Below are 12,281 nucleotides of genomic sequence, written 5' to 3'. Positions count from 1 at the left end.
TAGATATCACAAATCAGCAATACAGATTAGCTAACCATTAAATGCAGAAAAAATTAATTTAGGAACAATTCCGATACAAAATCGACAAGTACAGAGATTTGCGCCGAAAAGTAGAAACACAGCATTTACCTACAAAAATCAGCCTCGTGGAACATCCAAGCATACGTGTCTAAATCTCTCTGCGGACAAACAAATAAGGTGCTACAAGGAAGAGAACAGTGGATAAGAATTCCACAATCATTAATAAAGGGTGAAAATTTCTAAAATAAAAAAATAATAAATTTTAAGCAAATAAAGAAATTTCCAGAATATTCACACCGATAAGAAGGGAGAAAAAGCCCGTGCAAATTATCAAAATAAAAAAATAATAAATTTTAAACAATTGAAGAAATTTCCAGAATATTCACGCCGTTGAGAAGGGAGAAAAAGCCCATGTAAATTCCCAAATTAAAAGAGTAGATCAGAAACAACAGAGGTTTGGCAAAAAGAAGGGGAAAAAAAGGCACATAACACAAAATATGCATTCTAGAACATTCACTCTGGTAAGAACACAAAAAAACCTATGCAAATTTCATATCAAAATAGCAGAAGAAAAGCAACAAAGAATGGCCGAAGAGAAGAGGGGACAGAAGAAAAGAATGGGGGGTTGGGAAACTGCTGGAAACCCACAATAACCCATAGCAAAATTCCTAATGACAACAACACAAAATGATCAGCAAAGAATCAAAGGAACGAAGAAACAAAAAATGGCTGAAGAGAAAAGGGAAAAGAAGAAAGGGAACGGAAACAAAAATCGCCGAAAACCCACAATAATCCGTAGTAAAATTCCTAATGACAACAACACAAAATGATCATTAAAGAATCAAGGAACAAAGAAACAAAAAATTAAGAACATATGGACAAAGAATATTAAGCATATGTGAAATACAGAAAACTAAAAATAAAAAAAAATTAAAGCGCAAACTAACAATTTTATTTAAAAAAAGAAAAAAAAAACTTACTCAAAGTTGAGTAGAAATAGTGGAGGCGAAGAAGACAACCCAGATCTTCACGTGTACTTCGGAGCTTGAGCTAAATGAAGCTCGGCAAATCATGAATCACACTGTACCAAAAGCACAGACACAGAGAAAAACATAATTTTTTTTTTTAAAGTTATGTACTTATTTTGCTAAGTGGAAAGAAAGAGTACTAAAGTGAAAATTTTCCACAGTTTGCCAAACAAAGAACAGAGAAGAGGAAGAGAAGAAAAAAATTGTTCTTCCAAGAAAAGCAAAAACACGAAGAATGAAATCATAGAAATGAAATAGAAAAAAGGAAAGAAAATTAAAACCTTGTCATTGAGCCACATCCGATTGTGATCAAAGAAGAGCTGACGTCGATGGTAGTGGTGGTGCAAAGGTAAGGATCGGGGATGACAGAGGAGAGAAAATCGCTCGACATGCAGAAAGAGAAAAAAAAAAGAGAGAAAAACCCAGAGCTTCTACGATGAACCTTCGATTTCTTTAAGCTAGAAAAAACCCAGAAGCTTCTACAAAGGAGAGTAAAAAAAAACCCTTAAGAAAATCAAACAGACCAATAGGTCCACCACCCACAAACAGAAGAAGCAAAAAGAAAAAGGGTAAAAGCGTCACAACACTATTGTAAAAACAGTAAATTGAGTGTGGATAAACAGTGCACGGGGGTTTCCTTTAGAATAGAGTAATAAAATGTATTGGATGCATTACGTGTAAAATGTGTAGAGCTGGGCATTAATGGACTCCACCAACTTCTCAGTTGTCAACTTCTAAAAAGGGAAATTATTCAGACCAAAATAATACTAATGAGGATAATGTGGTTCAGTGGTTAGTTAATGCTCTTTTATATGTTTTAGATTGTAGGTTTGAATCTTCATCGACATAAAACTCTTTTATTTTTAAATTTATAATAGTGGTTGATTGATTGCTTTTTTTTAATTGTGTAATAGTGGTCAGTTAGTCTGGTTTTACTGACAATCTCAGCCACCGGAACTGACAACAGACCGCTCATGTATGGTGATCACTAGGGTAACAGACTTTTGACAGTCGGATTCGCTTCCGATCGGTTTTCATTAATCTGTTCTTAGGTCGGTGTCGGTTTCATGGTTTTATTAAGAAAACCCTACTAGTGAATAAAGCTCGTTGATAGTCTCAAAATTGAGGGAAAGGGATGATGTGAATGGTGTCATTTTGAGATACGACACGTTAACTTTTTAGATACCAATGAGAACAATGTGGTTAGTCAATTTTCTTCTACCTTCTAGGTTGCAGGTTCGAACCTTCACGTGCATGAAACTCCTTTTTTTAAGTGTGTAATAGTGGTCGGTCAGTCTGGTTTCACCGACAACCTCAGCCACCGGAATTGACAACAAACCGCTCATGTGTGGTGATCAGTAGGGTAACAGACTTTTGACAGTCGGATTCGCTTCCGATTGGTTTTCATTAATCGATTCTTAGGTTGGTGTCGGTTTCACGATTTTATTGAAAAACCCTACTAGTGAATTAAGCTCGTTGACAGTCTCAAAATTGAGGGAAAGGGATGACGTGAATGATGTTGTTTTAAGATACGACATGTTAACTTTTTAGATACCAATGACGACAATGTAGTTAGTCAATTTTCTTCTACCCTCTAGGTTGTAGGTTCGAACCTTCACATGCATTAAACTCTTTTTTTTAAGTGTGTAACAGTGGTCAATCAGTTCTTTTTTTTTTCTAAGTGTCTAATAGTGGTCGGTCGGTTGTTTTTTTAAGTGTGTAATAGTGGTCGGTTGGTTTGGTTTCACCGACGATCTCGGCCACTGAAACTGACAACATACTGCCCATGTGTGGTGGTCGGTCGGTTAACTAACCGCCAACAGTCGGTTTCGCTTCTGATCGATTTTCTTTAGTCTATTCTTAGATCGACTAGCGGTAAATGTCGATTTAACGGTTTTTTTGAAGAGCCCTACTAGTGAATTAAGCTCCTTGAAAGTCTCAGAGTTTAGGGAAATGGATGACGTGAATGGTGTCATTTTGAGATACGACACGTTAACTTTTGAGATATTAATGAGGACACTGTGGTTAGTCGATGTTCTTCTACCCTCTGGGTTGTAGGTTTGAACCATCACCCGCATAAAACTATTTTTTTTAAGTGTGCAACATTGGTGAGTCAGTTGCTTTTTTTTATAAGTGTGTATTAGTGGTCAGTTGGTTGTTTTTTTTAAGTGTGCAATAGTGGTTGGTCGGTTTTTTTAAGTGTGTAATAGTGGTCAGTCGATTTAGTTTCACCGACGAGCTCAGCCATCGAAACTGACAACAGACTGCCCATGTGTGGTGGTCGGTCGGTTAACTAACTGTCAAAAAGTCAGTTTCGCTTATGATCTATTTCCTTTAGTCGGTTCTTAGGTCCGCTACCGGTCATTGTCAGTTTTACAATTTTTTGAAGAGCCTTACTAGTGAATTAAGTTCATTGACAGTCTTAGAATTAAGGGATATGGATGACGTGAACGGTATCTTTTTGAGATACGACACGTTAACTTTTAAGATATCAATGAGGACAATGTGGTTTAGTGGTTAGTTGATGCTCTTCTACCTTCTAGGTTGTATGTTCGAACCTTTACCTACATAAAACTATTTTTTTTTAGTGCGTAACAATGGTCAGACGATTGTTTCAACAATGACCTCGGCCACCGGAACTGACAACTGACTGCCCATGTGTGGTGGCCGGTTGGTTAACTGACCATCGACAGTCAGTTTCACTTTCGATCTGTTTTCTTCAGCCTATTCTTAGGTCAACTAGTGGTCGGTGTCAGTTTTGCAGTTTTTCTGAACAGCCCTACAAGTGAATTACACTCGTTAACAGTCTCAAAATTGAAGAAAAGAGATGACGTGAATGGTGTCGTTTTAAGATACGACGCGTTAACTTTTTTTTTTTTTTTAGAGAGACACGTTAACATTGGCAATACTTTCATTCTTAAATTAAAGTAAAAAAAATCATTCTTAAATATATTCAAATTATTTAATTTTTAAAGATAACTATGGTCGGTCGGTTAACAGACCGCTGACAGTCGGTTTCGCTTCTGATTGGTTTTCTTCAGTCAGTTCTTAGGTCGGCTAATGGTCAGTGTCGATTGCTTTTTTTTAAGTGTCTAATAGTGGTCGGCCGGTTTGGTTTCACCGACGACCTCGGCCATCGGAACTGACAACCGAACGCCCATGTGTGGTGGTCGGTCGGTTAACTAACCGCCGACTGTCGGTTTCGCTTCTGATGGTTTTCCTCAGCTGGTTCTTAGGTCGGCTAGCGGTTGGTGTTAGTTTCGCAGTTTTTTTGAACAGCCCTACTAGTGAATTAAGCTCGTTCACAATCTCAGAATTGAAGGAAATAGATGACGTGAACGGTGTCCTTTTGAGATACGAAATATTAACTTTTGAGGTACCAATGAGGACAATACAGTTTAGTGGTTAGTTGATGCTTTTCTACCCTCTAGGTTATTCGTTCGAACATTCACCTGTATAAAACTCATTTTTTAAGTGTGTAACAGTGGTCAAACGACTATTTTTTTTAAAGTGTATAATAGTGGTTGGTCGGTTCGGTTTCACCGACGACCTTGGGCACCAAAACTGGTAACCGACCGCCCATGTGTGGTGGACGCTCGGTTAACTGATCGCTGACTGTCGGTTTTGCTTCCGATCAGTTTTCTTCAGTCGATTCTTAGGTCAGCTAGCAGTCGGTTTCTCAATTTTTTTGAACAGCCCTACTAGTGAATTAAACTCGTTGACAATCTCAGAATTAAGGAAACTAGATGACTTGAACGGTGCAGTTTTGAGATACGACACGTTAACTTTTTTTTTTAGAGAGACACGTTAACATTGGCAATACTTTCATTCTAAAATTAAAGTAAAAAAAAAAAAAAAAAGACTTTCATTCTTAAATATATTCTAATAATTTAATTTTTAAAAGTTTCAAAAATAACTGTGGTCGGTCGGTTAACTGACCGCTGACAGTCAGTTTCGATTTCGATCAATTTTCTTCAGTCAGTTCTTAGGTCGGCTAGCAGTCAGTGTCGATTTCACGGTTTTTTAACAACCCTACTAGTGAATTAAGCTCGTTTGTCAGTCTCATAATTGAGAAAAATGGATAACGTGAACGGTGTCATTTTGAGATACGACACATTAACTTTTGAGATACCAATGATGACAATGTCGTTCAGTGGTTAGTAGATGCCCTTCTACCCTCTAGGTTGTAGGTTCGAAACTAAAACTCATTTTTTTAAGTGTGTAACAATGGTCAGTCGATTATTTTTTTAAAGTGTTTAATAGTGGTTGGTCGGTTCGGTTTCACCGACGACCTCAGCCATCGGAACTGACAACCGACCGCCCATGTGTGGTGGTCGGTTGGTTAACTGACCGTCGACAATCGGTTTCGCTTCCGATCGATTTTCTTCAGTCGGTTCTTAGGTCAGCTAGCGGCCGGTGTCGGTTTTGTAGTTTTTTTGAACAACCTTACTAGTGAATTAAGCCCGTTTTTCAATCTCAGAATTAAGGGAAAGGGATGACGTGAACGGTGTTATTTTGAGATACCAATGAGGACATGTAGTTCAATGGTTAGTTGATGCTCTTCTACCTTTTAGGTTGTAGGTTCGAACTTTCACATGCATAAAACTCTTTTTTTTAAGTGTGTAACAGTGGTCAATCGGTTGCTTTTTTTTAAGTGTGTAATCATGGTCGATTCGGTTTCACCGATGACCTCGATCACCAGAACTGACAACTGACTGCCCATGTGTGGTGGTCGGCCGGTTATCTGATCACTGACAGCCGCTTTCGCTTCCGATCGATTTTCTTCAATAGGTTCTTAGGTCGGCTAGCGGTCGGTGTCGATTTCGTTGTTTTTTTAAACAGCCTTACTAGTGAATTAAGCTCGTTGACAGTCTCAGAATTGAAGAAAAAGGATTATGTGAACGGTGTCATTTTGAGATACGACACGTTAACTTTTGAGATACCAATGAAGACAATGTGGTTAGTCGATGTTTTCTACCCTCTACGTTGTAGGTTTCAAACTCCTTTTTTTTGAGTGTGTAACAGTGGTTAGTCGGATGATTTTTTTTTAAAGTGTGTAATAGTGGTAGGTTGGTTCGGTTACACCGACGACCTCGGCCACCGGAACTGACAACCGACCACCCATGTATGGTGGTCAGTCGGTTAACTGACTGCCGACAGTCGGTTTCACTTCTGATCGATTTTCTTCAGTCGGTTCTTAGGTCAGCTAGCAGTCGGTTTCACGGTTTTTTTTAACAACCCTACTGGTGAATTAAATTCGTTGACGGTCTCAGAATTGAAAAAAAAATGACGTGAACGTTGTCGTTTTGAGATACGACGCGTTAACTTTTTTTTTTTAAGAGAGACGTTAACATGGGCAAAAACATTCATTCTTAAATTCAAGTAAAAAAAAAAAAGAAAACTTTCATTCTTAAATATATTCTGATAATTTAATTTTTAAAATTTTCAAAAATAACTCTCGTTCACCTTTGTACTCAACGAGAAAACGAGAAAACGACACGGGTTATATTTATGATTGAACGACCTGTCGTTTCATCTGAAGAACAAGACAAAAAAGGTCTTGTTTTTCTCTGAAATCCAACGCGCCAAAAGATACGAACGACGCATGCTATCGTTCCAAGGGGAAACCCGCATGTCGTTCCCGTTAACATTTCCAGCTCTAGAGTTTAGGTCGGACCAAGCCCAAAAGACAGTGCCAATAGCACTATGTCGTTTCACGACCCAAATCAAGATGTCAATACACTTAAAAGATCAAACGACATCCCAAATCAAGATGTCAATACACTTAAAAGATCAAACGACATCTATAAGAAAAGACGCATCGTGTCGCCCAATAAAAATAAATGATATGCGTTTCACTTCCCCCAGAGAGGAAATTACCCTCGAAAGAGAAAAAGAAAAGTTCGTTCAAAAAAACAAAGAAAAAGGAAAGTAAGAATGAGTTGTCATTTTGTTTTTCAGAAAAAAAAAAAAGAAAAGAAAAGATACGGCGTGTCGTTTTTTCAAAGCCAACAAAAAGCATGTTATTTTTCCTTAAAAACGGCATCTAAAGAATGTTGTAAATATATATATATATATATATATATTTACACATATGGGCGTTACATGTATGTCTATATGAATACCATTTACTCATTTAGCATAATAACAAAGTGTTAAAAGGAAAAAAAGATTATTAACCAGCATAATGGGTACTGGTAGATTCCTTCGGCGGTATACAGGAATTGATACTTGTTAGTGCATTGATTTCAGAAGGATTCTCCCTCCAACCAAAAAAAAAAAGGGAATCCAAAACATAAGCAGACCTCTGTAAGCTAACCACGGTCATTATCACAAACTTTCAGCATGAAGTGAAATCAGAAATGACTTCAGTTACTAGATGTTTTTGTAATATTACCAACATGCAGTAGCAATTCGATCCTCCATTAGCATACCTCATTCCACATGTGAAAGACCCCCACTACCTTCAGCCCGCGTCCTGAAAAGAAAAAAAATGCAAAAAAACAAGCAAATAAAATATTCACAAAGGCAAACCGGCAAAACAAACAAGGCTCTTGGGAATAGAACAGAGAATTTGAAGAATGAACTTCACACGACATAAGACAAGAGGAGATTATTTCATCATATATGAAATTCACTGATAAGTAAAGATCCATGATTTACAAAAATCATTAGTCAAAAGGCGCACGTCTCCACATTCACAACAACACTGACATCGACGGAAAAAATAAAAAATAAAAAAGGTTTTACAGCAGACATGGATGTCCTGTATTTAGATCAGTGGAAGCTACATTTAAGAATAACCATCGTTGAAAAAAGAATATTTATGTTCAAGGGGAATGAAGACTTACTTGTGATCAGAAGGATTTGGCGTGATTTCGTAAACAATTGTCGCAACAACATCCCTCTTCAACTGTTTATAGCAAATACAATGTCAATTATTGCAGCACTAACGTAAACAACAATACATCTGTTGTTGGAAATGAATTTACCTGCGTAGCTTCACCTTTAAAGCCAATATAGTGAATCTTAGTTGAATCAGCACCAAAATTCTCAGGAAAATGTAATGTGATACTGGCCACACTTTGAAATTTCGAATATCTAATAAACGGTTAAACGGAATATTAGAGAGAATACAAGTGACAAGAAAATAAAACTCAAATGTAGCAGAACTATATTTCAGAATGTTAATTTAAGTACACCATTACTTAGAAATTAATCTTCATGTAGGAGGGAAAGGAAACAAAAAAACAAAACAAAACAAAACAAAACAAAGAAAAGGAAAGGACGACTTCCTTGTTTCAATAGAAATCAGTTGAAATATTATGTTTCACAACATGGTTTATCAAGAGAGGGGAATATTTACCTTGTCTGGAACTCCAAGACTCCTTGGAAATTTTCAACCAACTCCCATTCCTTAAACAAGGTGAGAAAATGTTTCAAATAAGTTGAAATGTTGTAAAGCTTCAACCCTCTCTATGACAAACTAGAGATTCAGAAAATACCTGAACGGCTTGCATACTTTGAGCATCCGAAAAATCGATGCCATCTCGGTTTATGAACCTAGTTTAGACAACACGATTGTGAGAGTTTTCTTCTAAGACGACATAAGAACAGGAATGAACAATAATATACAGACAATAAGAAAGTAAAATAGTTTTTATTTTTTTTAAAAAAAAAACCAAATTCACTTTCAGTTTGAAAGGTTATATAAACTTTTTTTTTTTTTGTTAAAACTATCACACGATGCAAAAATCTTGTTAAAGATAATTTTTCTACCTTCAAGAGACTTGCCAAAGCTGCTTGCCACATGATTTTAACGAAACATTATAAGCAGCAAGCCTGCACGGCTTATCATGAGGAAACTTAAGGTTTTTTAACTTACGCTCTCATCTTTGAAGGACTTGTTCCATCAGCACCACCAATAATTGCTATGCTCTTGATCTTAACATCTGAAGTAAACCTATCACCACAAAGAACCAGTGGGGGATCCCAGTTAACGGTTAACACAACAGAAACAGACTAAGAAAGCCCAGCCAAAGAAAAAATGTCCCGCGAATATGGTAAAGCACAAATTACTTTTGGATCAAAACCCAAGAGGGGCAAGAACTCTATATTTCAGAAACCTCAGGGTAGTAAGACCTTTAAAGGTGAATGTTGGGGTGGTCCTGCTGCAGTGCCGTTCAAAAACAAAAAGTGTTGTGAAGAAAATAGCACTTACGGAATGAAAACAAGTAGCTCGGGATCACCATCATTGCTTTCCAAGTGCTCCTGTTGCATAAAAGAGGATTAACTTACAGTTAACATGCCTAGCAACAAAGATTCTCTCACTTACACACACACACACACACACAACACAGGATTGAACCCGCAACTTCCCCCATACCCGATCCCACCCAAACCCCCTGGTGCCACTAGACCAAGCAGTCTTAGGCAGCAACAAAAAATCTCTAGACCACAAATAACCAAAGATTAATAAAAAAGCATGCTCGGACTCATTTTCAACTACTTTTAACAAAGAATTTACAAGTAATGTCGCTTCAGCCTCAGGGCTACAAAGTATAACTTGTGGTGTTTAGACAAGTAGAGGAAACAAAAAGCTTTTAAACACAACTGAACGCTAGCAGATACTTATTCTGTAAACACACGCAATATGAAAAAGGCATAAAGCATGGAGCTTAGCCAATTGGTATTATTCTAAATAAGCAAAATAAGGTTTATGTCTCTCAATTCCAATGTCCGTACTATTTAAACATGATGTGATTCAGGTAGAGTAAATGGATTAATTTGAAGAGGGCAGAGAATAAAAAGAAGTGAATGAGCAAACTACCCCAGAAGAATTCAATCGTTGCTCCCAAGCTTTGAAGACTGACTTGACACTTCCTGGAACAGCCTCATTTAAAGCAGATACCTAATCATAATTAAAAAAAAAATGAAAGGGGTGAAAAATGTGGAGACCAATTAAACAAAAATGAATCTAGTTGGCCTTAGGAACACAATATGTAAAGAAATTAAACATTTCCCGAGTAGTTTTTACGACATAGCAATACTGGGTCAATACCAATCTGCCAATTAAATAACATAATCACAACATGAATTAGTGTTTCGTTGTGAAGCAAAATCACAAGCGGATTGGATATATTGGAAAATTAAAAAAAAAAAAAAACAAAAGGGAAGAGAAAAGTGAAGAAGAGGACCTTTGGAAGGTCGATGTGCTTGTAGAGAGACCAATCAGAGGAACAATCGTGATCTTCGCAACTGTGATCATGTAAGCAAGCCATCTCCACCGCAATCAACACGAAGGAATTAGAAGTAGAGGAATGAGAGAAAAGAAAAAGAAAAGTACTGACGGGTAACATCTTTGTACTATTTTACTTTTTTTTTTTTTTGGAGAATTATTCCGTGCCCCGGAATTATTACCAATTTCAATTTCGACACGTTGAACTCAAAACGATATGTCGTTATACTAATAAGTAATATCTTTGTACCATTTGCCTTTTTTTTTTTTTTTTGGAGAATTATTCTGTGTCCCGGAATTATTACCAATTTCAATTTTGGCACGTCAAACCCAAACGATATTTCGTTTTATTTATTGGAATTTGGAAAGACGTCATGACAATTCTAGAAGAAAAACGTTTTAATCCCTCAATTCGCTTTAAAATGCCCTAATTTGAAACCTCCTTTATTTTCTCATTCGAACTCTTCTTTCGCCGCCGCCCTCGTAGCCGAGACCCAGCGACGCCCGGCGCTGCGCCGCCGCTTCTTCCTCGCCCTCAGTCACCAAACAATGACGAAGAAGGACGAATCTAAAACTTCTCCCAAGTCAGTACAGGAAGAAACCGTTGCGAAAGAGGAAAAAAAGTCTTCAACGAAGAAGCTCGGTAGTGAGATTGATGAGATCTTTGCTGGGAAAAAGCGAAAGAAACTCAACCAGGAGAACGCGACTGCGATTGCGAAGCCGAAAAAGGTGAAGAAAAAGAAGAAGGAGGATAATAAGCGCGACGACGATGGTGTTTTTGGAGACTCGTCTTCCAAGCCAAGAAAGAAAACCGCAGATGGACTTACTATGTACACGGAGGAGGAATTGGGTATCAGTAAATCCGATGCTGGAGGTACTCCACTTTGTCCGTTTGATTGTTCTTGTTGCTTCTGATTGACGGGACTTGCAGAATTTCGGGAGCTTACTTGTACTTTATTTGTTTGTAGCCCAAAGTTGTGATTTTATTGATTATTGATAGTTAAACGATCAACTGAGAGCAAGAGAGTTTCTCTTTTCGAAGCATATTACTTGACATAAAATTTCATTACAATTTTGTCTCTCTGGTCCGGGGAATTTTTGTAATTTTGTTGTTGATAAATGATCAACCGAGTGCAAGAGTTTCTTTTTTCCAAGCAGATAAACTTTTTCCATAAACCCGAATCGTTTTGATTATTTATGTATTACGAGTATTGTTTGTTGAGAATTTCGTGTCGTTTTATCGAATGTAGTATTGTGAGTTGCAAATGCAGAAGTTTAACGTTTGAATTGTCTTCAGGTGTGATTTTTCATTGAGAAAAGGAAAAAAGGGTATAGATTTTTTTTTTCAAATAAAACTTTCGATTTTACAAGTCCTGGTCTTATTGATAGAATCAGATCATTCTCGCTTTAAACTGAACATTTGTAGGATTGAGATATGTTGACTGGTGAGAACTGGTGGTGGGTTTGCAAAGGTTATGTCATAGAAGAGTTAAATTCGTGCCTGAATTTTTTTTTTCTCATTTTACCATTAGCTTCTGTAGTCAATTTTTCTTATGAAGAATTAAACTATAACCATTAGTTTCAAATAAAACTCTCGAGTTTACAAGTCCTGGTCTTATTGATAGAATCAGATCATTCTCGCTTTAAACTGAACATGTGTAGGATTGAGATGTGTTGTGACTGGTGAGAACTGGTGGTGGGTTTGCAAGGTTATGTCATAGAAGAGTTAAATTTGTGCCTGAATTTTGTTCTCTTTTTACCATTAGTTTCTGTAGTCAATTTTTCTCATAAACAATTCCTGAACTTAAAGTCTCTTATAAATGATGACTCTGTTAAATTTTAAATAAAAATCGTTAACTTTATCTTATAAAAGGTCATTAAACTAACTTTTCTCTACTCAATTGAATCCCTAAATTAAAAAAAAAAAAAAAAAAACATATTATCTTAAAAATTATGAAGTCAGAAAAATAACAAAAAAAAACTAAAAAATTCAA

General features: G+C 36.8%; 2 protein-coding genes across 2 annotated transcripts; one reads left to right on the top strand and one right to left on the bottom strand.

Annotated features, from left to right (window-relative positions):
- Positions 1 to 7,157: 7,157 nt before the first annotated feature.
- Positions 7,158 to 10,364, bottom strand: LOC21402466 (PITH domain-containing protein 1). Its single transcript, XM_010098786.2, has 9 exons — positions 10,247 to 10,364; positions 9,880 to 9,960; positions 9,271 to 9,320; positions 8,935 to 9,012; positions 8,555 to 8,612; positions 8,416 to 8,465; positions 8,042 to 8,150; positions 7,901 to 7,962; positions 7,158 to 7,527 (listed from the first exon to the last, which is right to left on the bottom strand). The coding sequence occupies exons 1-9, from the start codon at positions 10,328 to 10,330 to the stop codon at positions 7,485 to 7,487; spliced, it is 615 nt and encodes a 204-aa protein (XP_010097088.1). The 5' UTR covers positions 10,331 to 10,364; the 3' UTR covers positions 7,158 to 7,484.
- Positions 10,365 to 10,732: 368 nt separating this feature from the next.
- LOC21402465 (uncharacterized protein C6G9.01c) lies at positions 10,733 to 11,461 on the top strand. Its single transcript, XM_010098785.2, has one exon. It carries the CDS (start codon positions 10,837 to 10,839, stop codon positions 11,200 to 11,202), a length of 366 nt encoding a protein of 121 aa, XP_010097087.1. The 5' UTR covers positions 10,733 to 10,836; the 3' UTR covers positions 11,203 to 11,461.
- The last annotated feature ends 820 nt before the right edge of the window (positions 11,462 to 12,281 follow it).

This window comes from Morus notabilis, unplaced genomic scaffold, assembly GCF_000414095.1.
Source record: "Morus notabilis unplaced genomic scaffold, ASM41409v2 Scaffold804, whole genome shotgun sequence".
NCBI classification, from domain to species: domain Eukaryota; kingdom Viridiplantae; phylum Streptophyta; class Magnoliopsida; order Rosales; family Moraceae; genus Morus; species Morus notabilis.
This window is presented reverse-complemented; position numbering and strand designations above follow the sequence as displayed.